General features: G+C 42.3%; 1 protein-coding gene across 1 annotated transcript in view; it reads left to right on the top strand.

Annotated features, from left to right (window-relative positions):
- Positions 1-9,223, top strand: part of FGF9 (fibroblast growth factor 9) — a 28,216-nt gene extending 18,993 nt beyond the window's left edge. The window contains exon 4 of the mRNA XM_074160355.1: positions 8,978-9,223. Within this exon, the coding sequence (XP_074016456.1) occupies positions 8,978-9,223 (246 nt within the window). The remainder of the gene's footprint in view (positions 1-8,977) is intronic.
- The last annotated feature ends 18,591 nt before the right edge of the window (positions 9,224-27,814 follow it).

Genomic DNA, 27,814 nt, shown 5'->3' with positions numbered 1-27,814 from the left:
AAACATGAACTACTTTTATAGCGTACATTTTAATCATTACATATGTATTATAATTATTTGGTCCCTGTGGCAAAGTGTTTTATGAAGGGCCCTGAGCATTCTGCTGTTTTTATGATGACACCTTGTAGCTGAGGGATAAGATGTTCTCTAATGATGGATAAATCCAGTTTGGGGGGTACTCACTGAGTGTAGAGACTCATACAGATTAAGTACTTTTTATCACCCACTTTACAATGTCTTTCAGTGTATGAGTTTTGCTGCTCCTGCAAAAGGCAGCATTTTCTGCTGAATGAGGGCTATCTTTCCTTTAACCCAGCATCCTGTGCTTAGAGAACCACAAAACAAAGTAAAGAATACTGACAAAACGCTTTGATGCTGTACTCTATCTTAGTTGTATTTTAAAAAACAGTGTTTCAGGCTGAAGAGTGTGTGTGTAGCTGTAGGATAGCAGCCCTGGTTTGACATACACGTTGTCTTTGATAGAAGAGATTTTGTGGAGTGGGGAGCTGGGGTGGGTCAAGTTACAGCTTTCAGTAAATCTGAGCGTGCCTGAAATGGTTCTTTTAGTGCCTTAAAATATTTGTTGCCTTTTTGTCATTGCAAGCCTGATCCAAGTTCCATTTAAGCTGATGGGAACTTTTCTCCTGTCTTCTTTAAAAATTGGCTCCGGCCCCCGTATCAGATTGCATACCACCTTGCTTTCTGATTCTTGGAAGGGTTCAGCCAAGCGTTATGAATTAGATGCTTAGATAACGTTGATGACTGCAGTTCTTGATTGTGCCAGGGAAACCAAAAATAAAATAGAGGTCAGAAGTGTGACTAGTAAATGGCACAGTATGGGCCCAGTCCTGCTGGCGCGGAAAGAAGGGGAGCACACCTGCTTTTTGCTTGTTTGTTTTTTAAGAGTTGACTTCCTCAGGGTCCTGCTCCATTGTGGCATGGAGAAGGAAGCTCTTCAGCTTCCAGGGAAATGGCACCGTGACAGCTTATGTGGCCAGAGGCCTGTCCCTGGAGCTTTGTCGTGACTTCCAACAGCAGCACAAGCAGACCCTGGGTGTTTAGGTGAAAATGAGTTTTCATCTAATGCACTTGGCTGGGCAGATCTAAATCAAACCTTTATGGACATAAGTATGGCTGCTGGTAGGCAGCCTGTGCCGGCAGATGCGAGCTCAGGCACAGTGGGGTTGCGCTTCCTATAATGATTTCATGTCCAGGGAGGGCATGCTTAAAGCTTGACAGATGCTGCAAACTTGAAATCTCAAAGGAGTGGATATCAGTAAAAGCAAGAGCTGTGGATTTGGCAGTGGCAAAAAATGGATGGAGGCCTAATTGGCATCTCATCCTCCTGTGGCTCATGTCAGAAGAACTCTGTAAACAACCCTGGGATAGCATAGTGCGGAATCTCGGTATGGTGCCTCCAGAGGAAGTCCATGATGGGGTGGAGGGCATGGGAGTGGGAAAAGAGGGGCAAAGAGGGGCAAAAGGGTGAAGCAATGAAATCCTTGCTGCACTGACAGCCTCTGGGGATTTTATTGTTGATGCTGGAGTCTGCTTGCTTTGTTCAGGAAGCTTTGCTTTTCTGTTGCCTTCATCGGGACGTGGAAGCACCACAGTGTCTCTGTGTAGCTATTGTGGCTTTTGGTGATAATGCTCCCAAGGGGACCAGGTTCTGCCAGGCCTTGGGAACTTAACAGGCTTTTTGTATGAAAGATATTAGTCTTTAAGCACTCTCATAACGGCTCCATGGCAGCAGTACAGAACAGTCACAGGTTGGTTTGGTGTTTTTTTGGCAAGTGGGGATTTATATATAATAAAAACTTTATACAAATTAATTAGAAGTTTAGGAGGAGAAACTAAGATGAATATTTCTTCTCTGTGAAAGTACAAGGTGACCTCAAGTAGGGAAAATGCAATTGCCTAACTGTGTTTTTGCCAGGACACCTTGCCTAATTTCCCTCCTCTTATAAAAAGTGCCATGGAATATGAAATGCATGTGAGTGGCAGCGTGGGTGGCAGCGTGGGTTCCTGGCTATTTGCTTGGTCTCTCTTCTGGCCCTGAAGGGTTTCCTGCTGTCTTTCTGCAGTGCTCATGGATTTTCACTGACACAAAGACAAAAACCCAATCAGCTAGTCCTTTTGGCTGACTTTTTTTTTTTTTTTTCCTCCTCTTCTTTTTTCCCATGTTCTGTCAAATTATTAAACAAAGCATTCTGAAAAAAAAAACCCACTGCTTGGAGAAACTCTTCAAAGAAAACTCTGTGACATTCACCAAGTCAGATACTTGTTGTGCAGGGCTTGCCACGCATTGCCGTCTAACTTGGAAAGGAAAATGGCACTGCTTGGACACCGACACCGGTGTTCGGCTTCTTGTTGTGGCTGGAGGTTGTCTGCCCAGCCACAGACAAACAGGCTTAGTATGGGAGATCAGACAACACCACAGTGAATGCTAAACTACACCTTTATTTATGATAACTCCGGATGACTGTTAATTATTAGCTGAACATAGTATGTTCCAGAGGCTGTTTGCATTACAGCACGGGAAGGGCCAACTGCATGTAAAATGTGCATGTTTGTAGGCAGAACAGCAAAGAAAACCACTTTGGAAAAGAATAGTGGTTTTTTTTTGTTTGTTTTTTCTCTTCACTACATATATAGTTTTTATTAACGTCATGTAGCCATAATGAGGGATTTGCATGAATTTATTTAAGAGACTATGTATTTAAACATGATTTTATTAAGACAGGGTGGACTAACATAGTGATAATGTGCAGCAAGTGGGTAGGAAGTGCTGACTACATCGGATATACTTCTTGTTAATAGTTGTTTGGACTTCTGGATTAGTTTTTTTCTTGTGAAGCATCTCTATTGAATCAGTGTAGCAGTTTGCAAAAGGGAAAACTATGCGTGGCATAGAATAGACATGAATTGTATTTGTTGTGATTTTAGTAATGATGGTCAGGTTACAAAATAAGTTGGGAGTTTTAGCTCTGTAAGGTTATTTAAAAGAAAAAAAGAATATTGATGGGCTTTATACAGGACCTGTATCGTGCTTTCAACTACTAGGCAGCACAAATGTCTCACCCTTCTTTAGAGTCACGAAACCATTCTCTGGGCAGCGTGCATCTATTTTGCCTATTTCTACTTATTTCCAATTAGCTGCTTAACAGGGATATCTATTTTTAAACCAGTTGGAAAATTTTTCGTTGTGATGGCTGTAACTATCTACTTTATTAATTTACAATCTCACTTTTAATCGATCTACTTGGAATAGGATAACATAATTATTTTTCTCCCTGGATAGGTGGTGGAGAATGTAGAAAAGGAAAGGGATTCTGGGCTTGCTAACAGTAACCAGCATTAGCAGAGATCTGATTTAAATCTGCCTTGGGTTTCCACCCTTGTGATATGTGCATCTTTGCACAATTCAATTATTTGTATGTTCCAAGTTAAATAACAGGTTAAAAACCCCCCAGGTAATGTGTGGAAACATAGTAAAATGAGAATCAATCACTTTCTAGTGGAATACTCCACAGACAGTCCTCATAGAAAACATGTGGTATGTGGTGCAACATCTAATTTATATAATTTTCAGGTCACCTCCTTATTTGGCCCCTGAATTTAATGATTTGATTAAGGCAGGCAGCCTCCCCTTTCACAGGAATGCAGGTTACTTTCCATAGCTGTTCCACTTGGGTATGTTTGGTATTTGTGTCAGCTGTTGACAGAGATGTCTAGTGACATTAAGTATGGTGCAAGGAAATATTGGCACTGGAAAAATGATAGTGAAGTCAGTTGCTAGAATAAAAGTATGCAAAAAATGCTGTATTCTAGGGCTGTATCTTGCTTTTCAATTGTGCATACAGGGACTTTCTAGAAGTCATAGCCAGAAGGGGAAATGTAAGCCACTTGAGATCATGAAACACCGTCTCATTCCCACACTGGGAGAGTTGGCTTTCAGCAAGACTTTCCCATCCTGAGCTGGTGAGGCAAGAAGGTGCTTGTTGGCAGAATGGACCAGCCTCACCCCTGTATTATGCTCATTTCTGGCTTAAATAAAGGCACGTGTGCTCAAAACATGAGTGTCAGCTAGTGTTAAGTAGTGTTGTGGTAGTACGTGGTTTAGTCGTGGACTTGGCAGTGTTAGGTTAATGGTTGGACTCGGGGATCTTAAAGGTCTTTTCCAATCTGAATTATTCTGTGATTCTATGATTCTACATAGATGACTATCCTAGAGGATATTGTTTTCTGTCTGTTGTGGTACTACATGAGCCACAATTGTAAGGATCTCCCAGGGCATGGGCAGAAGAATATGCTGGGATTTTGGTACCCACATTATTTAAAGGGCCTTATCCAAAGTCACTGACACCAATTTACTCCAGGGGTCTTTGACTACAACCAGAATTTCTAGGTGTCCTAGAAGGAAACGGTTTGATGAATTTATAAAGAAATTATTTCACTTGTCTGAAAGTGTGATTGTTAGTGCCCCTTACATATCTGAACCTGCATCCTGATTGCTCTGTCACGTTCATATTGAAGTGTTTGCCCACTGTCTATACATGAATTTCTGAGAATTTTGCTGAAGGACAAAAGAGATGTAGCTGTGTTGTAAGAGGATGAGAACTAAAAACAGGATAAGCTCGTAAAATAAAGATTGAATTTGTAAGCTTGAAATCCATTGAACTCCTCCAGAGCGCATTACATTGCAAACGCCCTGATTCAGGGTCTGCTAGTTAAGTGTACCACAGCACTGTCATGATCCATCAAACCTGCCAGATAAAGAGAGACTATTTTAAAATTTCTCCTTCAGGGCATGGGGAAGTACTGTTCTTGCAAAGTTAGAAATTTATGATGATGCTAAAAAAAATGCAGATGAAGTGAATAATTAATGGATTCAAGACAGGACTGAAATATCTTCCTAAAATGTTGCTATTTTTAGCAGGGAGTGCTTCTGCAGTGCTTGTCATGTGATCCTATTGCCTTCTGAGAGCAGGAAAACAATTTGAATTAGTTTCTCTTTCCCCATGGACCTATAGGCCCAGCATATAATACCCCTTAGCATCTGCTTCTGCCTTAAAGCAAAGTGATTTTAAGCCTCATGCAAAATAAAACACTAATGAAAGCTGTACTTAAAGACAATCTTTATAGCAGCTGAATAGTTTTTATAATAGTTTGTACACTGAGGCTGTACAAGGGGGCTACTGCAAGGTGTGTAACTTTCAGCTGCTGCTGAGGTCCAGTAATATTTGCTGCTGCTGCTGTTTCTAGCTATGAAAGGTCATAGAGGCGATTATCTATAGGAGGTTGCAGGATCTGGCCCATAGGTAAGGATTTACTGTAAACAGATTTGTTCTTCTTTTCCCTGTAACGTGTGCAGTGTTGCTGTGTTTGAGCTACCTCGCACCTCAAAAATGTTATAGTCAGAAACGCCTCTAAAGTAAATTGTTATATACAGCTGTCCTGCGCACGTGCTCGTGTTTCTGCAGGCATGGCTCAGCTGGACCCACAGGGAGGGAAGTCCCCTGGTCGAACTGCAGGAGAGGGTGCCAGAGATGGGACTGCTGTTTCTCCTCCGCCACAGGCTCCTCCTGCCACTGTGCAAGCCACAGCCACCCAGGTCCACAGAGGGACGTGGCTGCTGCCGTAGTGAATACTCAAGTGTTTAAAACATCTGAAACCTGGACCTGTTGGGGATTTCTCCTTCCTGAGGGGTGATGAGGTTCCCAATGCCCATCAAAGGGGAAGTCAGGAGCTGCTTACTTGCTGCCTTTCTTGCCTACTGGTGTTGCCAGAGGTTGAATTTAGAAGAAACTTCTAAATCCCAAACTTTTAATCACTGAGGAGCACCCTGGTTTTGCAGCCCAGTACTGAGTTCGTAGGGGTGCAGAGGGGTGCTGGCTTGCTCTCCCCACTTGCCGCAGGGGTTGCTTTCCCCACATGGGATGGTTCCTGTGTGACTCCTGTAAGATGTGTTGGGCTCCTTGGTTCTGGCTGGTCCCCAACCCCCGAGGGCTACAGAGCTCTACCCCGGGAGCTTGCCATGCAAAGTAGCAGCAAAACATGTGGGTTGAAGCACGTTGTTTTGGGAAAGGGCTGTGAGCTGAGTCCTGAGCAGCAGAGGTGGCCCCAAAGGCACCTGCAACCCCAGGGCAAGGTGCAGGCTTTGGTGGTGGTGGGTTTTGGGAAGCTCCTGGATTAAGCCATGGATGGTGGCTTCTTGGAGGCACTGGAGCTTGAGATGTGGCTCCTTAGTTGTGTTCAGGCACACATTTATGGCTTAGGTGCCGTAAATGCTGTGCTGCATTTGAGCCTTGGTCTCCGTTTTCCCTTCTCTGTGTCTCTATCTAAAAGGACTGTTTTGAGATTTAATGTCTGTAGAACACATGCGCAGAAGTCTGTGTTGTGTGCAGCTTTGCAATAATTAGAAAATTATTCTCACTTAGAAGCTGAGTTTGGTTGATGTGCTATTCAATTGAGAACTCTTGTTGTGAAAAAATGTATTAAATTATCATTATAATTTTTTTTTGTGCCAGCTGCAAAGACTTATTTTTCCCAGCTTTCCATCAGCTCTCCCATGCTAGAGCTCACCACCTCTTTTCCAGTCTTCTTGCTCGGTCACTTGTATGAGTCCTTCCTAAAATGAATCTGATTACCAGGTGGCTGCTTTTTAAGCAAACTGCATCTATTTAGACCAAAATGATGTAGAGAAGTACACACAGACTGAGTAAGTGTGTGAACTGGAAGGAGTGGGAGTCTGTGGCAGGGGAATCTGATGAAGGGTTGATGTCTTTAATGTCTTTAAACTAAAAAAGGGAAGATTTAGGCTGGATGCAAGGAAGAAATTTTTTACAGTCAGGGTGGTGAAACACTGGAACGCGTTGCTCAGAGAGGTGGTAGATACCCCATTCCTGGAAACATTCAAGTCGGGTTGGATGGGACTCAGCAATCTGATCTAGTTGAAGATGTCCCTGCTCATTGCAGAGGGGTTGGACTAGATGACCTTTAAAGGTCCCTTCCAACCCAACACATTCTATGATTCTATCATTCTTCAGTGGGTTCTGTCAGTAGGACAAGACACAAGGACAATGCTAGTAAAGCAAGCCTGGAGGAGTTTCCTCGCCTAAGTTCATCTCAGCACATGGGGTTTATGCTCCTGCTTGATGCTGTCTTGGGTTGTAGTTCTGTGAATATATGAACCAAATGAAGGGTAGTAAATGGTATCTTTTTTAATTAGTGAAATAAATCGAGTTTTCCATGCAATGAAAAGACATAGAGATTTTAAGGCCCTAAATTGTATTACAGCCCCGCAAACCAGTTCTAGTTTTCTTTATTTATGTCTATTGGTTTGAATTAGCTATATAAGTCCAGTAATATCTTGTGAGCTGCTTGGGAATGATCAGAAATTAAAACATCTCTTTTTAGTTTTGGAATCATAGAATGGTTTGGGTTGGAAGGGACCTCAAGGATCATCTAGTTCCAACCCCTCTACCAAGGGCAGGGACACCTTCTGCGTCCAGGTTGCTCCAAGCCCCATTGCTCTTTTGATTTGGGCAACAAGGCTTTTGGAGAATCATTTTGGCTTCACATAGAGTTATCCACCCTTGTGACTGCTTCATGAAATACCCAGCAATACATTTACTTAGCTAAAATTGGGAGTATTGACACTGTCCCGCACAACATCCTGGTCTCAAAATTGGAAAGTCATGGGTTCGATGGATGGACCACTTGGTGGATAAGGAACTGGCTGAATGGCCGCACTCAAAGGGTTGTGGTCAATGGTTCAATGTCCAATTGGCGGCCAGTGACGAGTGGAGTTCCTCAGGGGTTGGTACTGGGACCAGTGCTGTTCAACATTATTTGTTGGAGACATGGACAGTGGGATAGAGTGCACCCTCAGCAAGTTTGCTGATGACACCAAGCTCGGTGGTGCGGTCGACATGCTGGAGGGAAGGGATGCCATCCAGAGGGACCTTGACAGGCTTGAGAGCTGGGTTTGTGCAAACTTAATGAAGTTCAATCAGGCCAAGTGCAGGGTCCTGCACCTGGGATGTGGCGATCCCAGGCACAAATACAGGTTGGGTGGAGAATGGCTGGAGAGCAGCCCTGAGGAAAAGGACTTGGGGTTGTTGGTGGATGAGAAGCTCAACATGAGCCGGCAGTGCGCACTGGCAGCCCAGAAAGCCAACCACATCCTGGGCTGCATCAAGAGAAGTGTGGCCAGCAGGTCACGGGAGGTGATTCTACCCCTCTACTCTGTGCTTGTGAGACCCCACCTGGAGTACTGTGTCCAGCTTTGGAGTCCTCAACACAGGAAGGACACGGATCTGTTGGAAAGGGTCCAGCGGAGGGCCACGAAGATGATCAGAGGGTTGGAGGATCTCTCCTATGAAGACAGGCTGAGAGAGCTGGGGTTGTTCAGCCTGGAGAAGAGAAGGCTCCGGGGACACCTCATAGCAGCCTTCCAATATCTGAAGGGAGCCTACGGGAGAGCTGGAGAGGGACTCTTTGTCAGGAGATGTAGTGACAGGACAAGGGGTAATGGTTTTAAATTGGAAGAGGGGAAATTTAGATTAGATATTAGGAAGAAATTCTTTCCTGTGAGGGTGGTGAAGCACTGGAACAGGTTGCCCAGGGAAGTTGTGGATGCCCCATCCCTGGAAGTGTTTAAGGCCAGGCTGGATGGGGCTTTGAGCAACCTGGTCTAGTGGGAGGTGTCCCTGCCCATGGCAGGGGGGTTGGAACTCGATGATCTTTAAGGTCCCTTCCAACTCTAGCCATTCTATGATTCTATGATTCTATGTATTGAAATGGTTCATTTTGCAAATTGAGAAAGGAGGTACTGATTTCAAGCCCTGAAAATAGTAATTATTTTAAAAAATGTTTACAATTATTTATTATATATAATATAAACTATAAAATATTTTAAAAATTATTTTCGTGTCTATCTACCTTCTTACAGTTTTTTCTTTTCTTTCCGTAGGAAAAATTAACCCAGGAGTGTGTATTCAGAGAGCAGTTTGAAGAGAACTGGTATAACACATATTCATCAAATCTATATAAACATGTGGACACTGGAAGACGATACTATGTTGCGTTAAATAAAGATGGGACTCCAAGAGAAGGGACTAGGACTAAACGGCATCAAAAATTTACACATTTTTTACCTAGACCAGTGGACCCTGAGAAAGTACCGGAACTATATAAGGATATTTTAAGCCAAAGTTGACAAAGACAATTCCTTCACTTGAGCCCTTAAAAAGTAACCACTATAAAGGTTTCATGCGGTGGGTTCTTATTGATTAGCTGTGTCATCACATCAGCTCCACTGTTGCCAAACTTTGTCGCATGCATAATGTATGATGGAGGCTTGGATGGAACATGCTGATTTTGTTCTGCACTTAAAGGTTTGTCCTCCTGGAGGAGAGCCTATGCCCACTCGCTTGATTTAGTACGAGAGGGAGCGCGAGAGAGTGAGTGCGAGAGAGAGAGAGAAAGGGAGAGGATGAATGGGAGTGAGAGCGCGAGAGAGAGGAGCCAAGGGGAGGAGGAGGAGGAGGAGGAGGAGGAGGAGGAAGGCCTGATGCATGCTGGGGAATAGACACGCTTTTAAATTTTTGATCAGTTGTACTTCGTCATATATCAGCATAGCTGCCATACTTTGATTCATCAGGATTTTTGGCTGGTGGCCTGCTCAAGTGTACGCTGCATTTACAAAGGCATGGAGGGTGCAGTCTTACTTAAACAAGAGACTTTTCAGTTAATCGCTCTCTGGGTCTCACCCCACTGAGTTTAAAGCAAAGACCTCTTAGTAAAAAAATAAAAATAAAAAGTTAAATTTATTTATAGAAATTCCAAAGGCAACATTTTATTTATTTTATATATTTATTTATTATATAGAGTTTATTTTTAATGAAATATGTACAGGCCAGATAGGCATTTTGGAAGCTTTAGGCTCTGTAAGCATTAAAATGGCAAAGGCCACTATGAACCTGTGGTAAATTCATGCAAGTAAATATAAAGGTGCATGGATAAAAAAAACAAAACAATAAAAAGGTAATAATAATAAATTCTAGTGACCCTCATGTACTAAAGGCGACAATCTCTTTTGTGCCCGTTTTATTGTACAAGTATGCACACCACTCATGACACTGAGTCCTCACTCTTCTGACTGCTTGTTTCATAGCTTACCCCCAGAGGATTAAAGAGAAAACTGGGTCTTCAACTTTTTTTCTGTGTCTGTAATATTTCCTCTCTGATAAAGTGACTTCTTACATCGTTGTAAACTTCACAGCTGTGGAAAATATAGGGGTTGGAATATATTCTACTTGTTAAAACCTATTGCAGATTATACCAAAGCTAAATGATAAATATGCTTTTTAAATTTTTTTTTCCTAAAGCAGAATGCCAGAAACAACATAAGTAATATCAACAATTGTACTAATTTTACAATTCCACAAATAGCACATAATGGTTTCAGAGGGCAAGAACCAGGTTAACAGGATCACTCTTGTAAACATGTTTATTTGTGCACTTGACTATCTACTATGAAAATATGCAAGTTCCATAGGGGTCATTGTAACATCTTTTATGGAAAATTGCTTTCAGTGTGAACTGTCATAATACATGATATTAGCACCCTTCCTAAAGCAAAACTTGCAAAATGAAACTAATAAATCTCTATCAATAATGACCATGAGGGGGACAGTATTAGACTTGTTTTTTTTTTTTTTTTTTTCCTAAAATACGTTCAACTATTAATGAAATGTAAGTGAGCTGACAGTATGTAATATTTAAGGAATTATAGCATTTTATGTTAAGCACACAAACATGTTGATTAGCAGTTACCATTTGGGAATTAACCCTTAGAAAGAGGCATTTTTTCCCCAGGACCCTGAAGGAAAAAAAAAAAAGAGAGAAAAATCATGTAAGGTCTATATGACAAATGCGTTTTGTAGTTGTTTTATCCCTTAGGATTTGAATTTGGTGCCGTTGAGCGTAGCCTTTGCTATTGGATCTGTCGGGAGCGTGGCTGGTCCTGACTCGGCTGTCCGCAGAGGCAGGGAGGCTGAGCGCAGACAGACCTTGGAGGAGCTATGCATAAGTTTGTAGCCCTTTTGTAATTAAGTAATTTTTGCTCAGAGGCACTCTTGTCCGTGTGATATATATTATTTGAAACGTGATTCTGTTCTGGAATAACCTCTGGCTTGGTGTCCTGAACAAACGTGACTTTTCTGTACTCAAGTGGGTAGGAGGGGCCACATTTCAACTGACGATATCAGTAATCTTAAATAAAATGTGGCATTTTATTATAATTGTTTATGAATGATAAAGATACGTAAATTACGTTAGTTGATTTGTAGGATACAGTTAGCCATACTTGTCTAGGGACTGTTATTGCCTGGGAATTTACAGCCTTCGACTGCAGCCCACGAGTTTGTTTTTAACCCTTTGGAGCTGCTGGGACCTGCAGGCAGTTTGGCTGCTGCAGATCAACCAGCTGCTGAACCGTTTGTCTGGGCGGTGCAAAGCCGTGCTGGACCGTAGGAGAAGAAAGCAAACTTCTGGGGAGGACTAGGGTTCATTAGATTAATTAAACAGATTAATCCTACCGCAAGGAAGGGAGGTTACAACTCTGCTTTTTCAGTAAATCTGACATACACCGGGAAAATAACCGCAAAGGTTAAAAATACTATGAGTTGAGGCCACAATACTAGGCCGTGGTTTGAGTCTTAATGTTAATTCGACTTCGATTTTTAGTCATAGGCAAATCATTACTACTAGTTAACATGTTTTATTTAATTTATTTTTTTTTGTATTTTTCTAAAGAAAGGATTAAACCCAAGAAAAATGTTATGAGTTTATGGCAGTCCATATAAATAAACTGTAACCGATTTACTCAAATAACCCATAATGGTGTGTAAATACTGACTTTATGTAAATATAGAAACGTGTAATTTAACATAGGCATTATTGCGAGACTGGATGGTCCAGGAGCTGGCAGTTTGCCACTCCCTGCAGGTTCACTGGGTCAAATTCAGCCTGTTTTGGGCAACGAACAACATTCTGTGCAGTCACTTGTGTAAAATGAGTTATTTCTGTTTGTTTTCTGGTGGGGGATGGGCAAAGCCATCGTCACCTGGGTGCTGCTTAGCCCCTTTGCCAAGGTGTGAAGGGGTACAGATGCCCTCCCGCTCCTTACCTGATCCTGCTAAAACAGGGCTGGAGAGAGCTGACATGGCAGAGCAGGGAGGCTTGCAGTGCTGCTCCTCCTGTGCCCTGGACAAACAGGAGTCTTCATTTTCTAGTGCTGTCCATCTGGCACCTTTCTCAAGCACTAAATTCACTTGAAGAAAAATCTGAGGGAAAAACAAAAGAACAATTGGTGTTATTTACTTGATATTCTGTAACGGTGTGTAAATACATACAGAATTCTGTAATTTGTATAAATACATTGCTATAGAATTTTGAAAATTGGTATTATTTGCTTGATGTCCCTTCAGAGCATTTTCTTATAACCATGCACATGTTTAATAATGGGATTGCAAAAAGATATCCTTTCTTATTCCTAGAAAGGGTGTGAGAAAATTCCAGGAAGACTAAAACCATCAATATTTTCTATGTCTTTTTGCTAAATTGGAAAAAAGCAGGGGAATATCTTTTTGTCAAGAATTACATTAGCATTTCACCTGAAGCAGATCTGTCTGGGTAAGCAGCATGGGCAAAAAGGTGGTGGAGATCCAGAGCAATGTTACTGTATGGGCTGGTTTTGAGCTGCCTCTGGTACCGTGTCAGGCAGTGCTCCCAAACTTAGGTGAGGTGTATGAAACGTGGCAGAGCTGGGCAGTGCAAAGAGCGGAAAGAGAAAAATCAGAGGAAAATTGTCTTAAATGGACACCAATCAGTACAGAACTTAAACTGCCTGCCAGCTGGAAGGAAAAAAAGATGTGTTTCAGAAATGACTGGGTGTAAAGTGGAGGCTGAAGATGGGACTCCGCAGTGATAAAAGTCAAGCACTACTATTATCCCCCTGGAAAAAGAGAAATGTGTCTTTAATAAGCATACAAATAGAAGGAAGTTGTAGGGACTGCTTCCAAGGCAATGTCTAAGTTTCTTTGGAGACAGAGTATGGCAGGAGGTAAGAGAAGATGCATCTGCAGCATGTCTTTCTGAGTCCCTTGCATCATCTTCTTAGCTTATGCTCAGCTCTGCATATGCTTGTATCAAGTAAAAAAGCAAATGTAAGGTCCAGCTTTGTTACTCATGATTATAGGAGTAGAAATAGATGGGCTGTGAGCCATGCTGAATACTTTTTTGTGCGAACTCTTGTCCCAGCTAGTGAATTCTCACCAGGCCCCTGTGAGGTACATTAGCAAACATGGTGACAGGGATATGGCCAGGCTCCTTACAACTGCAGTTTGTTTTGCAGAAGTAAGGGTTTTAGATTCATTGAAATGTTGATGAAATCTTTGAGACTCGGCCCTTGCTCATGTAGCTCTGTGTGTGTAGGCAGCTGTATTTGTAGGTAGGGAATCTGGGGGAAGAAGTAACCAACAACGTTGTCCTAAATATTTTTTCCCACATGGCATATCATTTACTTATCTGAGAATAGAAACCAGAAAACTTCTGTTTTGCAGACTTATCTCTCTGTTCTTAAATGGTTAGAGCTCTCCATGGGTTGCTCACAGGTCAGTTCTGTCCTGCCTTGCTGTTATCTTTCACCTTACCATAACACTACAAGATGGTTTTGCCATCTGGCCTCTAAATAAGCACCAGCAGCATAACCCCATCTCCTTTTGTCAGGAAGCTGGAACAGCCTGCCCTAGAGTTTGTTACGGAACAGTTTGGCATTGTGAAGTGAGCAGGGCATGGCTAATTAGCATCTGAAATCTAGGATTTATAAAATTCTTCCATCAAGGATAAGGAAGACAATTAGTGATTATAAACAACGCACCTATTGTGCAAGGTGTCTTGTCAGCTCAGTTGCATGAGGTTTGAAAGCAGAAAATCCTTCTTGTTGTTCAGGAAATTTAAAATGAGAATAATAATCAAGTTCCACCTGCAAAGGAGTGTATAAAACCCAGTCTTGTGGCCTTTTCCCCCCGATAGTTACAGATCTTTAATGGCTTGCTTGCATTTTCTTCTACCTGATGATATTGGAAAAGACTCTTTTATTTCTCATTCATTATTTCTGAAGTCCAGCTGTCTTTGTATAATTTTTCAGAGTTATTCTGGTCTGAAGCCTGAGGCAGGGAAGTTGCCATGTGATCCTGGGCTAGGACAGAGGATCACGTGTTACACTGATGCTGCTGTTGTGCTCAGAGTAGCTGGTATAGTCCATAGGGTGACCTTGTCTTATTGTAGCTATCACACGGAGGGCTACAACATCATTAGTGCCTTAATACATTGTACATTGTTGTTATCACAGGAGAGACCTTTTCAAATTATTCTCAAGTCATGCTGGCTTTATTAAACCCGCATCTGCCTCTTGAACACACGCTCACAAATATTCTGCCATGGAGAGCTGTGTATAATGTAAATTTTAACTCCATATTGCTTAGTGATGCAGAGGGGTTTCACCTCATAGCATTAATAATAATAAAAAAATATTTTTCTTTTCCTTTAAGTCGAGGGAAGTTATTCTTATGTGCCGTACTCACAAGTAGCAACTACAACATAGTCAAAAGAACTTTGCAATTAGACTGAACTGTCAACATGTTTCTCACATTTCTGTTTTCTTGAGAAATCACAGACCATCAAATTATGGTGATATACAAAAAATGCCCTGTAGATTTTTTTTTTCCATGTCCAGAGGGCCTGGATTTAGGTATGTCTTACTGTTGGAGGCAGTAAGTCTAGGTGAAAAGAGCATTTCTGTAATATTGTAACTCATTCATTTATTGACAACCTCCCCTCTCCCCCTGCAAAGTGTAGTTTTAGTTAAAATTGCTATCATTTCTACCCTTGTTGAGAGAGTAGATGTAAACATTGAAACAGTGTCTCAAATATTCCCTCACAGCTGGGCTCTTGAATGCATACTTCTTTCTTTTATATTTCTTATGTAATATAATTTCTATTGCTTTTTAGAAACATTTATGCTTGTTATTAATGATTTACACATTGATTTAATTGCAGCCAAATTATGCACCTCTTTGGTTAAGCTGATTTTCTCTTTCTGGACCTCTTATGCTTGGGCAGGCAAGGTGGTAACTTCTCAGCTAGGACCCTTATTTTTTCTTTTCTCTTCATGCCGCAATCAGTCTTTTTATTCCTGGACTGTAGTTATCTTCACAAACTTTCACAAAGAAAGTACCTGGATGGTAAGAATGTGTGTCCCATCTTATCTTCATTCCAGGGAAGCGTAAGACTTGCTGGTAATGATCCTCTGTGCATTTTTGTCCTTGAGACATTATTTTGTTTGGCTCCAGATGGAACCCGTGCTCGTATCTTCCTCTTCAGGATGGTTTGGGTCTTTATCTCCCCCATTTTCCCAATAGGACCATTAGAAGGTGTTCCATTTATGATGTCAGCTTATTCAGATGTGGCAAATCCATTTCCATTTCTCCTTTCACAGAGTGTTCTTACTATCTGTTAAGATCAGTTGATATCTAAAGTCCATCATAGACACCACACCTTATTAGCTTGAATTCTCTTCATCAGCTGCTTTGTATTACTTCATGTTTGCAACTCACAATCATAATGATTTGACATGTGTGTTTAAGATGCAAAGTCTGGTTGTCAGTCACTTTTGTTTTAACAGCTGAACTGTTCTCTGAAGAATGAAAGTCACATACATGTCCCCAGTTCCAGTAAGGATATTTTCCTCACTGGCGCCAGCCCACCTTGCTTCCTTCAGAGGAAAGCAATTCTTTTGGCCTCCTCACTGTGCATGGAAATTGCTCCCAAATGGCCTGCTGTATCACCTGCTCTCCTGTATTAGCTCTTTTCCTTTCAATTAAAAAACCCTCTTCCAACCATTTTTTTTAAGATGGTTCTTCCTATCATCTTAATCTCCCTAATACCATTTTGTGGTATTTGGGTGTTGAGACAGATACTGTCAATTAAACCCGTATTTTGTAATTGTGATTAGGTCCAATGAACTCTCATTACTTATCAAGCCAGTCTTTATCCAGTAAAACAAAAATAAAATAAATTGGAAGAAACTGTGAAGGAAAAGAAAACTACATGTTGTTATCCCTTATCTCAAGTGGGTTTGAGGGAGAGATAATGTGAACATGCTAAGATCCCTCTCAAGAGATTTCCATACTCTTAACTGTCTTTCTGGGATTCTGTAATGTCCCGTTATTTTCAGAGTGATATTATCTGCCATCCTAGCAAAAGCTTTTTTCAATGTCTATGAAGTTCATGTGCAGTAAACTCCTTGAATGCTCTGCTAAAAGCATGTTCTTACACGCTGCCATGGCCACTGACAATTTCTGTTTCTTGAGATCAGCCTGCTCTTTTCCAAGCCAAATATCTCCTGCTTGTTTCAGCCTCCGCAACAGTGTGCCAGCCAGGCTGCTGCTTGGTATAGAAAGGAAGATCCTGTCTCCTGGTTTATTTTTCTGCACAAAGAGTTTCTTCAGGAAGAGACCATGTTCCTTGTTCCAGGACTACATGAAGGAATTCATACTTGGCTTCAGTAGAATTTGCACCTCTTATCTTTCCCACCTCGGCCCATATTCCACGCACTTAATTAATGTTTCTGTTTTTATGGCCTTATTATCTATCTGAAAACTGCACTGCTGGTGTATGCCAGAAGGCTGTTCTAAGCAGACTGGTCTTTTCCCTCCAGACTGTCTTTGAATTGGTACGTACACACGCAGCTACACTGCATCTTCTCCCAAGCACGGCTAGAAGCATCTCATAACCTTCCTTCTCTATGGCAAACAGGTCTGCTTGGTTAGATTAAGGTAGAATACTCCATCTCAGGAGTATCCTCAGTCTTCTGCACCAGTGTCATGGAAAACAGGCGGAGTTCTTGTCTCAGTTGTCAGTAACTCTCTTCACTATATTAACTTGGTGGCTTTGACATGTTAAAAAAAAATAATAAATAAATCTAGATAAACAACAGGCTTGAGAGTACATGCAAACTAGTGTATTTCCAGTTCCTCTTTTGCATTACTTAAATAAACAATTAAAAATCAGCTGAGATACTCTTGAGCTGAAAGTTTGAATTCAAAGCCATGTTACTTGTAGTCATAGTTTCAGTTGTGATAATAGTCAGGTAACTGCTCCACAGCTTATGAAGCAATGTGCAGCTGAACACCCATTTCTTTTCTGATGGAAAATGTGATTTGTTCACAGAAATGTAGTCTTGGAGACCATATTCAGCTGTTACATGGGTATGCGGAGCCTGTAATGCACAGTAAAGGTGCTTACTGCCCACCTGCTACAGATGCCCATTAAACCTTCCCCTCAGCTGCCTGTTGCCCAGCTGGAGGGTTGAACTTCCACCGGGGCAAAGTGCTCGTTCAGACAGGCTGAGGCACTTGTCCGCGCTGCAGGGAAAGTCTCTCTGAAGCAGGGGAAGCCATGTCCCTCTGGAGAGGAGAGAGAGGCAGCAAATGGAGAAGTGGAGAAAACAGGGTTCATCTAAGAAGGGGTACAAGGAAGGTCCTGGGTGTGCCAGGGGAAAATTAGCATGGGCTGGAAGCAGGGACAGAGACATACACAGCACAGAAATACAAATTTTTCTGATTCTTCTCCTTGCTTTGACTGTGTGCTGCCCCTTTTCCCCCAAGCACACCCACTCTTCTTCACTTTCCAGCTACCATGAGTTGTAGTTGAAGTAACTGGTGCTTCATAGCAACTTTAGGTTGCACACCTTTAATGAGTGATCCATCTTAAGGGTTAGTTCTATAATTCAAGTGGCACTAAAACAATTCAGACCATAGAAGAGGGTTCAGTTTGCAAGGAGACATGCCTTGCTGGGATTAGGACTTAGGGAGTTAAAAGGCTCTTCCTCCATATACTGAGGCCTGTAGCAGCCTCATATGTTGACATGAGTGGGTCCTGCAGAGCCTGGTCTGCTGAAGCATGTGCTGGGCTGTGGTGGTGACAACAAAGGTGTCTGCTGAGCAGGGGCCATGTCTGGTGTCAGGAGACATCTGTGCTCCTTCTTCACAAAAATCCCTGGGTGACCACAGGCAGCTACTGAAGGTGTGGGCAATTTGCTCTTAATTTATCTTCGCATAAATGAGTTAGAGCTAAGCCCTGGCTTGGAGGAAACAAAAATCTGTACCATCAGTATAACTGGTGCAACTAAGGAGTCAGCTTTAATAGTGAGAGAAGGTAGGATAGCCTTGAAGTTTTCCTTTATTCCATAGTGCTGCTTGTCACAGAGATGAATCAAGGGTTTTTGTAGAGGTGTTCCTCTTGCTAGGGTCGTGCTTATTCAGTGCTTGGTCTCCAACAGCCAGTTAAGATATATTATTGGAGCTATAGCCTGCTATAGAAATAAATACATAGGATGAAAAAAACATTGTGAACATCACATAGGGTGAAAATAACATGAAAATAAGATATGGTTAGTTCTAGATTGGCCTGAATCAAGAATCAAATATCTGAATTAGAACATCTTGGTAACCTCAAACTTCTTCAACCATTGCTGTCCCTGGGACCTGCTGCTTGTCTCTGTGGGTGGCAGCAGGCAGGGTGCACAGTGCCCCATGGGGCACCGTCCCTGCCCTTGACTCACCCCTCCTGGTATGCTGGGAGTAAAGGCTGGTACAGGAGGGATGTAGTGGCCCTCTGCTTCAGAGGAACCAAGGACCAGCTCTCCCAGCCTCCATGCATTCAAGCAGTGGCACTGGTAGGTAGGACCAAGGCCATTTCAATGCTGGCATCAATCCCTGAGCAAAAGTTTCCTAGATTTTAGAACTAACATCCAGTTTAGAAATGGGTGTTTCTCTTAGAGTTAAGATTTGATTAAGAAAAATGGGGAAATTTATGTCACAGTGTTATTTTTTCAAGCTATCGAGCATGCCTCTGGATCAAGGAGTTTTTTCCTCTTTTCTTTGTATTTTACCCTTCCTGGTAAAAAACAGCCAAACAGCACCTTTCCATGAACTGTCTCTGCCTCTTCTCCTTCCTAGTCTCAAACTGAGAATCTGTGTCTGCAGGTAATTAGGGTGGATGGGGCTTTAGTCACGTCCATAAGGCTGATGCCTAAAGTAGGGCCTTTAAAAACTAACAGAAATCCATTGCAGTGTGGTTCTTCTAGGAACAAGGCAGGAGATGTGAGGTTAAGGAAAAAAGCTGGTACTTTGACTTGCTTCTGCCTTCCAAAAGGGCAGAAAGGATCCCTTTATAATCTCTCCAAACACTGATCATCAAGTATACCGGTGTCTTATCACTTGAGGTGGTAACCGGCTATTGAGCTGGAAGCAAAATGCTTCTGCTTTCACCTGTTCTTTCTCAGTGGTGTTTGTTATGATACTGGGAAATATCAGAAGCACAGAGCTTGTCACTTGTTATGTTTTATAGAAGATTCAGACAATGAATTCACCTTTATGAAATTGACCCTCCTGCCCAAAGCAAACAAATGAACTACTGTTAAATATTAGCTGAAACCCTGCATTTTCTGGTATTGCTTCCTCATCAGGAGCTGCAGCTTAAATTGGGCTTGCAGCACTTGCTACCCCTTTGTTCACCTCCTGTGAGAGTAGGTAATTCTTCATCTATTGGACCTTATGTTGCCGCTCATGCTCTGACCATGAAGCTTCATGCTGATCTTCCTGCCTTGGCTAAAAGGTGTGTGTTCTCCATGACGCAAGCAAAGATGTTGCTCATCCAAACAGAACGGCTCCTGTTGAGATGCACAAGAACCTTCTTCTTCCCTTTCCCCAATATCCAAAGCAAGCCTGGGCCAAGAGTCTGACATTTAAACTGGTGGAAATACAAACTCACTCTGCTGAGGTAACAGCAGGATAAATCAAACTCAGAGACTGAGATTGGCTCAGTGTCTTCTACGCAGCTTGGCTGAACTGGCAGTATTTTAGCAGCTCACCTGCAGCCGTTCTTGGGAAGCAAAGTCACAGCGTTGCCACCAAACTGCCCCATGTGAATACACTTGAAAATAGCTGATTGCCACCCTGCCTAAATAGGCTATAGCTCTTTGTATAGAACAGAGATGAGGGCCTCTGATCTCTAATAGGAAACATTTGTTTTGATAGCAATCTTAAGTCTGTCAGTCTGTGAGATTCTGAGCAGAACTTGGCCCTGAATTGCTTTGAAAATCACAGGGAACTGCATGCAACTGCCTACTCCATTTTACTTTGAGGAGGAAAGTTTGCACTAGTCATTGATTCTGGGAAGACATGGATGGGGGCATCTCCAAAAAGTGTGAAAACACACAGGTAGCTCCCGCTTTGTGACTAATGAGTTATACAGGAGTTTTGGAAATAGCCTGCACAAACCGAATCAATTGCAAGGGAACTGGAACACTAGTTGAGCCAATATCTGAATGCATATGTTAATTTTGGGAGGGAGCTGTTTAAAATTGCAACCACACACCCTGTATTTGACAATATGCTTAATGAAAACATGAAAAAACATTATATGCTTAATGGAAACATAGCAGAATATTCAATTTCTGAAGCTAAACAAAATAAATCTAAAAAATTCACTCCAAACTGCAATATTAGAATAAAGAAGCACTGGAAGGAGTTATTGCCCTTTCGAAGTTTTGGCTTTAAAGTTTTTCCTAATCTTTTTGGGTCTGAGCATTCAGTACCAGAACTCTTGTAAGATCCGTAAAAACCAGCTTGTTTGCTCCTGAAGTCTCCAAGTCATTGGAAAATTGACTTAAACAGCAACCAATAAAATGAATAGCTAATTAGTGAGCTGAAGTGGAAGGGTCTGAACAGCAGCGGCTCTGCCATTTGGACCTTTGTGCTTCAGCTCACTAATTAGCTAATTTATTTACACAGTCTTGGAAGCCCCTTGGCTTCTCCTTGATTTATTTTCTGCACCCATCTTGGCTTAGATCTCATTGTCCCTGTCCTTCAGGTCACTGCAGGATGCTGATCTGCCCTTGCGGGTCATTCGTTGTAACTATTTTGGTAACTCTCCAGATAGTCCTTCCCTGGTTTCATTGCTAACCCCCTGGAACTGGATGTGTGTGGTGCAAAACTGGGCACAACATTTGTAATTTTTTACACACTGCAGACATGCCTTGTCTCCTTTATTAAAAATAAAAGGGCTCCAGTGAGCCAAGTCCCTTTCATACCACGAGATGCAGTTATTGAACCCTCATCCTCTTCCTTGTCCCTGCTTTAAAGTATTAGATTAGAGCATCATGTCCAGTTATTTAAGCATATCAAAAGATGAGACCTGATAGAAGTGCTTGGTTGACATGACTAAATCTCTGCACTTGCTGCAGAATGTGGTGCAGCAGAGTGTGTTCTTCCCAGCTCCTTCAGAGCAAAGTGACCTTCAGTGGCAAAATCCTCTCTCTGAAAACAAAACCCATTCATTTGGAATATTAATTAATCTGCAGCTAGCAGGCTTGGCTTTAATTTGTGATCATAACAACACATATTTGAGGAGAAGCAGTTGAAAAAGGGTCCATACAACAGTGGAAACTGGACCAGGGGAATTTTAGGGGGATTTCTCCCATTTTGTTTCACATGCCTTGTTTTTACTAGCGTTTTTGAACTGCTACTTTTTGGACTGACCTGTCTGAATTGCATGAAAAGGTACTTGAAAAGCAAAGTACAGAGAAACAGATCAAAATATGATTTCCCTTCATGTGTTTTAATGCTACTGAAACCTGCTCGCTCCACGTTGCAGCTGGTGGGGAGGCAGTACCTGCGAGCTCGGGCATGTGGCACCGAGGTGGGCAATGCTGCAGCCCATCGAGGTGGGCAACACTGCTGCTCTCAGAGCCTGCCAGGGTGAAACAGGCTCATCGGTATCCAGGGAAGCCTGAGGCCTCAGGCCAGCACACAAAGTGGTCCCCAACATCCAACCCCCCTGGAACAGCAGTGCTGGAGGAGCACAGATGCAGAGCCGGCAGCTCCTGCGGTGGGAATGCAGCTGGGACATCTTGGGGGCACTGGGAAGGGTCCAGCAGGCATGGACATGGGCTTCACCTCAGGTCCTGCTCAGAGTAGTCTTTGCTTGCCTTTCTTTTTGCCGTGAAAAAATACCTACCAAGGCTGATGATTCGGCCCTGAAAATCAAACATTATGACAGCTGCCAGGCATAACACTGGGTCTGGTCTGATGCGCCAGGTTTGATTTTCTTTGACTGCTGTTGCAGTGAATAAGAAAAAGCAGAGCTCCTGACCCAAGGAAGACCAGCAGCGTGAGTCGGGATTCAACTAAGCAAGTTCCCTACTGTTAGGTAGTTGCCGTTCTGTAAACTCAGCTTCCTCTCCTGCTGGGACAGAAAAAGAGGCAAATTAAGAAAACTGTACAGTTCTGCTGCTGTAGATACTGTGTGTTTTCAGCATTACTCCTCCTCCTGAAAGAGATTTTCCTCCTCTCTAATTCCTGATGTCCTAACCAAGACGAATAGAGAAACATACTCAACGGGCAGCACTGCTCCTGGGTACAGCTTATCAGGAAACCTGGGAGAGCTCAGCCACTGTTTAGTTTTGTTGATTAGGCCAGAGACTGTCATAATTTTATGTCTCAGACAGCAGTGACCACCCGACCAGGCTTTAGCAAATAAAATACCACAAATACATTCTGAAAAATGTGAACATAATACTCATGAAGGACTATCAATGTGTGCAGAAACTATGCAGGCTGCAAATACACCTTCGTCCTGACCTACAACATTCCTCTTACTTTAGTCCTAATGGAGATGGCCAATTATGGTTTTATGATATAGATTATGGGTTGCTGTTGCTGTTTATGCCAATCAGAATTTTGCTGTTGGCTTCAGCAGGGTCTGAGTTTCTCTTTTTGTATCTAAAAAGAGGGAAGCTGTACAAGTTACTCTACTAAATACTTTCATTATAAATACACACAAAGGTCAGCCTGTCATTTCAAACTGGTGCATTTTTTATTTTGAACTTGACACGCTATATCTGAAAACATGTACCACTGTTGTGAAAAAACTTCTTAGGACATTGTGCAACAACTAAGATTATTTCTTACTGGATTTTTTTTGCATTTTAAATCCTCTAAAATGAAAAAGCTCTGTCTTAGTGGCAAGGGAGTCCTCATTTGCAATGCGTGGAAGAACAACCATAACCAAAATCTTCTGTTAGGAAGCTTCAGCAGAGCTAGACAGTTCAAGAGGAGAGTCTTATGTGGAAAATGTATTTTGGATATGTAACATTTGGACAATATTTAAATTAGACATTTTCAGCAAGACTGGAGTCTGAGCTCATGGAAGGCCATGCACACTAGTTTAATTTTACATGCTTTTTTCTTCCACAGGGGACAAAACATGATGGAGAAATTCAAAGGGTGATTTGGGGAGCTTCTGCAGCCCACAGAGGGTCTAAAGGACTGAGTCACAAAATGTTGAATTGTTTTGTCATTCTTATTATGGCAGACCAGAGCGAGTTACTGTGCAAATCTCTTGTTGCTGCTGAGTGATGTTATTTTAAAACTGGAGGAAACAGGAGGTGGCATTTCCCCCTCACACACTGAACAGTTACATTAAGATGAGAACCATCTGAACATGGTAGCAGTGCATCTGATGTGTCCTACTTTGATGCCATTTCAGTTGCAAAAAAAGGAAATGCAGAGAGCTGATACCTGCCTGTCTGGAGTCTGAGCTACACAAAGAGTTCAGTGCTGCAAACAGTTAATTCCTTCCAGCTCGGTACTGAGTTTGATTTGTTTTCTTTCATTTTTCCATTTGACAGTATCTTTCTACCTTTAGATTATTGTTAGCATAGGTATAGTATATCCTGTACAGGATCATCAAGTTTTACCTCTGTTCACTTACAACCTCCAGCTAGACAGACAGAAAGATGAACATCTGGGGTGAGGGTTTCCCTTGCCTCATCCTGGTATGAATCAAGAAAGCTTTCCTGCATCCAGTGCTTACAGCACTGTGATATTTTCCCCAGGGGAAGCATAGCACTATAACTTTCCTGAAGCTATTCACCCCTTGCTTATTTGACCTTTCCAATGCAAATGTTCCTCCTATAGAGTATCTGTCCCCAAACCACCAGTAACACTTATGCTTTCAGGAGAAGTGGCCGCAGGTTGCTGTTTCTAAGAACACCACACTTGCAAATTCCTAGAACACTTTTGCTCTGTGTAAGTAAGCTGGGAACGTTGTTTTGCTAGACAGAGTATGTGAATGACAACCCGATGCCCATCTACTCAAGTCCTCTGGAATGTGAATAGATTTCCAGCACGGGGCTGAATACTTCTGTTTATTAACTTAGTGGAAACCACTTGGCATAGGAACACGTTCAAATCATGATGCAGGCGTTTGAAATTAATAGAAAGCACTCACACTGGCTGGGGATCCAGCTGCTGAAAGGACCCATGAAATCAAACCAGTTTTTTTCAGATTTGTTCACTAGAAAAAGTTCTAGAAAGTCAGTGCTGCAGATTTTTCATTTCTGCTCTGTCAAAAGTGATCATGAAAGTTATCTGTCCCGATGTACTAACATATTTCTTGCCCAGACAGGTTATGCAATGGTGAGCCTCAAAATGCAGGGGATATCTAATTAATCAAAATAATTTCTCAACATTTTTGCCATGTTAAATTGTGTCAAGTATCAACAATTTCCTGGAATTTAGAGAGATTAATATTCAAGAAGGTTGCTATGTTTCCTCTGTCTCCAAATCTGAGTGACTTCACTGAGACCGTGTTGGAGGCAGAACCTGTCTGTGCAAATGGCCACTGAAGTGCAGGCATGGCAAGAGCTTTCCTGTTCAGCTTCTTCAGGTTCACAGTAACCTATGTTTTTGTGCTTGGCTGGCATAGGGACACAAAAAAGGACAAATAGGAACCTTCCTAATTTAGGTTCGTGAACTACTAATTTTTATAATGCTAAAATTCTGCACCATGTAAAATCTATTTTAATGTATTACCTTCCTTTGTTAAGAGTGTACACTTTAAAGTAGGACTACTCCCAGCTTCCTTAGTGCTCCCAGCTCCCATTCTCAGTTTAACCCAACTTCAGCTGCCGCAGCAGCTACTGGAGCTGATGACTGACCACGACACTTCTAGTTCTCAGACTTTCAGGGTGCAGACTTGAAAATGTATTGAGAGCTGAAGCTTGGAGGAGAAAGTATGATGATGCTGGAGCAGCATGAGGGTAAAAACTAGTAGTTCATGAACTGCCAGCCAAAGTGAATCTGTTTTCTCCCCTAAAGGAAAAGGCTTTCATTTTGCATCAACTTATAGCTGATCAGAGATCTTCAAGGTTTCCCAAAATCTGAATTTTTGCTTTAAATGTCAAACAAAAGTGCCTGTAATTCCATAAGTTTTTAGGCAATCAATAGAATTTCATTTGCGAGCTTCAGTATTACGGATCATGGTCTCTCAGAAGGCTGTTTTAAAATAAAATTCAACTACAATGAAGTGCTACAGATGGATTTTTATTTTTTAACTAGATCTAAAAATAACTTCATACACAAGTGAATTGATTGTATTATAATTTGAAAAAGAAAGAGAAGCCCAGTGTAGGAATGGCATTCTGGTGGGGCTGGCCAGATGAGAAATTAAGGTTACAGAACTAAGAATAAGAAAATTATTAGCTCCTTTCTTCTTCTCACTGTCTTACTCTCTGGCTGCATGAGACTAGGGAATTGGAATAAAATGAGAAACATGCCAATCTGCAGGGTGTCCTATACTTGACATTGGTTAAGACTGAAGAGGTTTATCTGCAGTGCTGAGTGAGCTGAGTGGGATAATGAAGCGTATGAACACCTGAGCATTTTACATGCTGCTTTTCTCCACAAATGGGTTTCAGGATAACTTTGGGGAGAACCCCAGTGTTGTCTTTGTGGCCAAGCATGTCAGAAGCTACTGCAGTGGTTTGCGGACATTTTTTTTTAAGTGTTTCTAAGCAGCTACATAAAGGAACAGGCAAGAAATTGTCTTGGGCAGGGAGGGAATGGGGTAGAAATCTCTCTGCCAGCGGTGTCAGCTCTGGGTTTGGACAACCCCTGTGGATAAAAGGGGCTCAGCTGAGCAACCTCTGTGCTGCTGCTCCTCTTCTTTGGACACACTTTCCCCTATCTCCTCAGCACTCTTTCATAAATAATTACAGAGAGGAAACTAAGATGAGTATGTGCTTCTGCAGCCTCAGCTCAGTCTGGTGTTATACATCATTCTCTTCTTGCTTATGTGCTGAACTGTCAGTGTAAGCAGTAGGTTGTTTTTATATTTAGAAAGTAATGTATTAGCTGAGTGGCAGTTCGTCTGGCACGTGGCTTGCTATCTTTCTTTGTCCAGCTTTGTGTAACTTAATTTTAGGAGGCAGCAATTTCCTCCTTCAAAAGAACATCTCGGCAACGTTTCCTCCAATTCCCATTTGTTAGAGGTTTTTATCACAGAAAAGGTTCCTGCTTGTTGTGCACAGCTTGCCCAGTACAAGCTTCCTTCATTGCCTCTAAAAATGTCAGGTTGACTCCAGGGGAGCTGACACAGCATCCAGCGTGTCGGGCTGTACCCAGCTGTGGTAACACTGTCCCGTTTGCCATAAATACTGAAGTACTGAGAACTTCATTAGGGCTCCTGTAAAAGCAGCCAAGAGCCATCAGGAAAATGGAGGTGAACAATACAATACAGGTAATACTTTTTAGACTGATTACTTGGGAGAAGGCTCATTGCTTCTGGTGGGTGTAACAAGGTGCAATTCAAGCTTAACATGAGGACGAAGTGGCTTTTACCTTGCAGATTGCTAAAGCACCAGGAGTTGCCAAAAGAGGCTTCACGTCACTGTTGGGCTGATGGGAAGGGGCTGATGTTGGGCAAACCTGTGTGGTGACAGCTGTCTGTATGGGACAAGGAATGGAAACTGGAGGGGAGCGGGTGGGGAAGGGGGCAAGGGCTGTGGATGAGTGGGGAAGCCTTTGAGGGACCAGGGCAGGACACGCTGTGGGGTGCATTGGGAGATGGGACAATCACTGGGTCAGTGAACAAAGAAACCAGCTCCTGAGGTTTGAGTCCTGCTGAGTTCAGGGCAGCAGGGCTTTATGTACAGTCTTTAAATAAACAGGATTACAGCAGAAAAAATAAATCCTTGTTTGCGTCATTCTCTTCCCAATGGAAACAACATGTAGGACGCTGAAGTTTGGCTACTTACTCAAGTTGCAAAAAGACTGGGTACTAAAGAACAGCGGAGGGAAATGGGGTATTCAGAGATGGCAAATTCTTTAGAAATGGAGTGTGAAGCAGAAATACTTGGTGAATCTACAGGAGAGGAAGAGGGATTTTTTGCAGTAAATGTTAACCATAAAGTAAAATTGAAAATTATTCCTGTATCTTTGTACACAGAGGAGGGCTGGGACCAAGCTATTGGCAAGAGGATATTCCAGTTAGGCAGTTTTCAAACCACAGAGACAGTTATTGTGGAGACATTTGTAAGTCTGTAACAAGAAATGGTGTTCATAAGATAATTAGCTCAGCCTTCAATCAGAGCATATTCTTTTCCAGAATTAAATATGTGGCCTGTCACAGTGAGAGTCGAGCTGGCACTTGACTCAGCACCCATCACAGAGAACGATGGGGCTTTTGGAAATAACTTTCTTAGATGCATGTGAGGGTAGGTCCCAAGGATGCACAGCTTGAGACAGCTCCGTCTGCTGTGCTGGGCGTTGTGGAGAAGGCAGCAGCGGGGTCTGCACTCTGTCAGAGCTGGATGGGTTTCCCCATGCAGCAGCAAAGC

Source organism: Numenius arquata, chromosome 1 (genome assembly GCF_964106895.1).
Source record: "Numenius arquata chromosome 1, bNumArq3.hap1.1, whole genome shotgun sequence".
Classification (NCBI taxonomy): domain Eukaryota; kingdom Metazoa; phylum Chordata; class Aves; order Charadriiformes; family Scolopacidae; genus Numenius; species Numenius arquata.
This window is presented reverse-complemented; position numbering and strand designations above follow the sequence as displayed.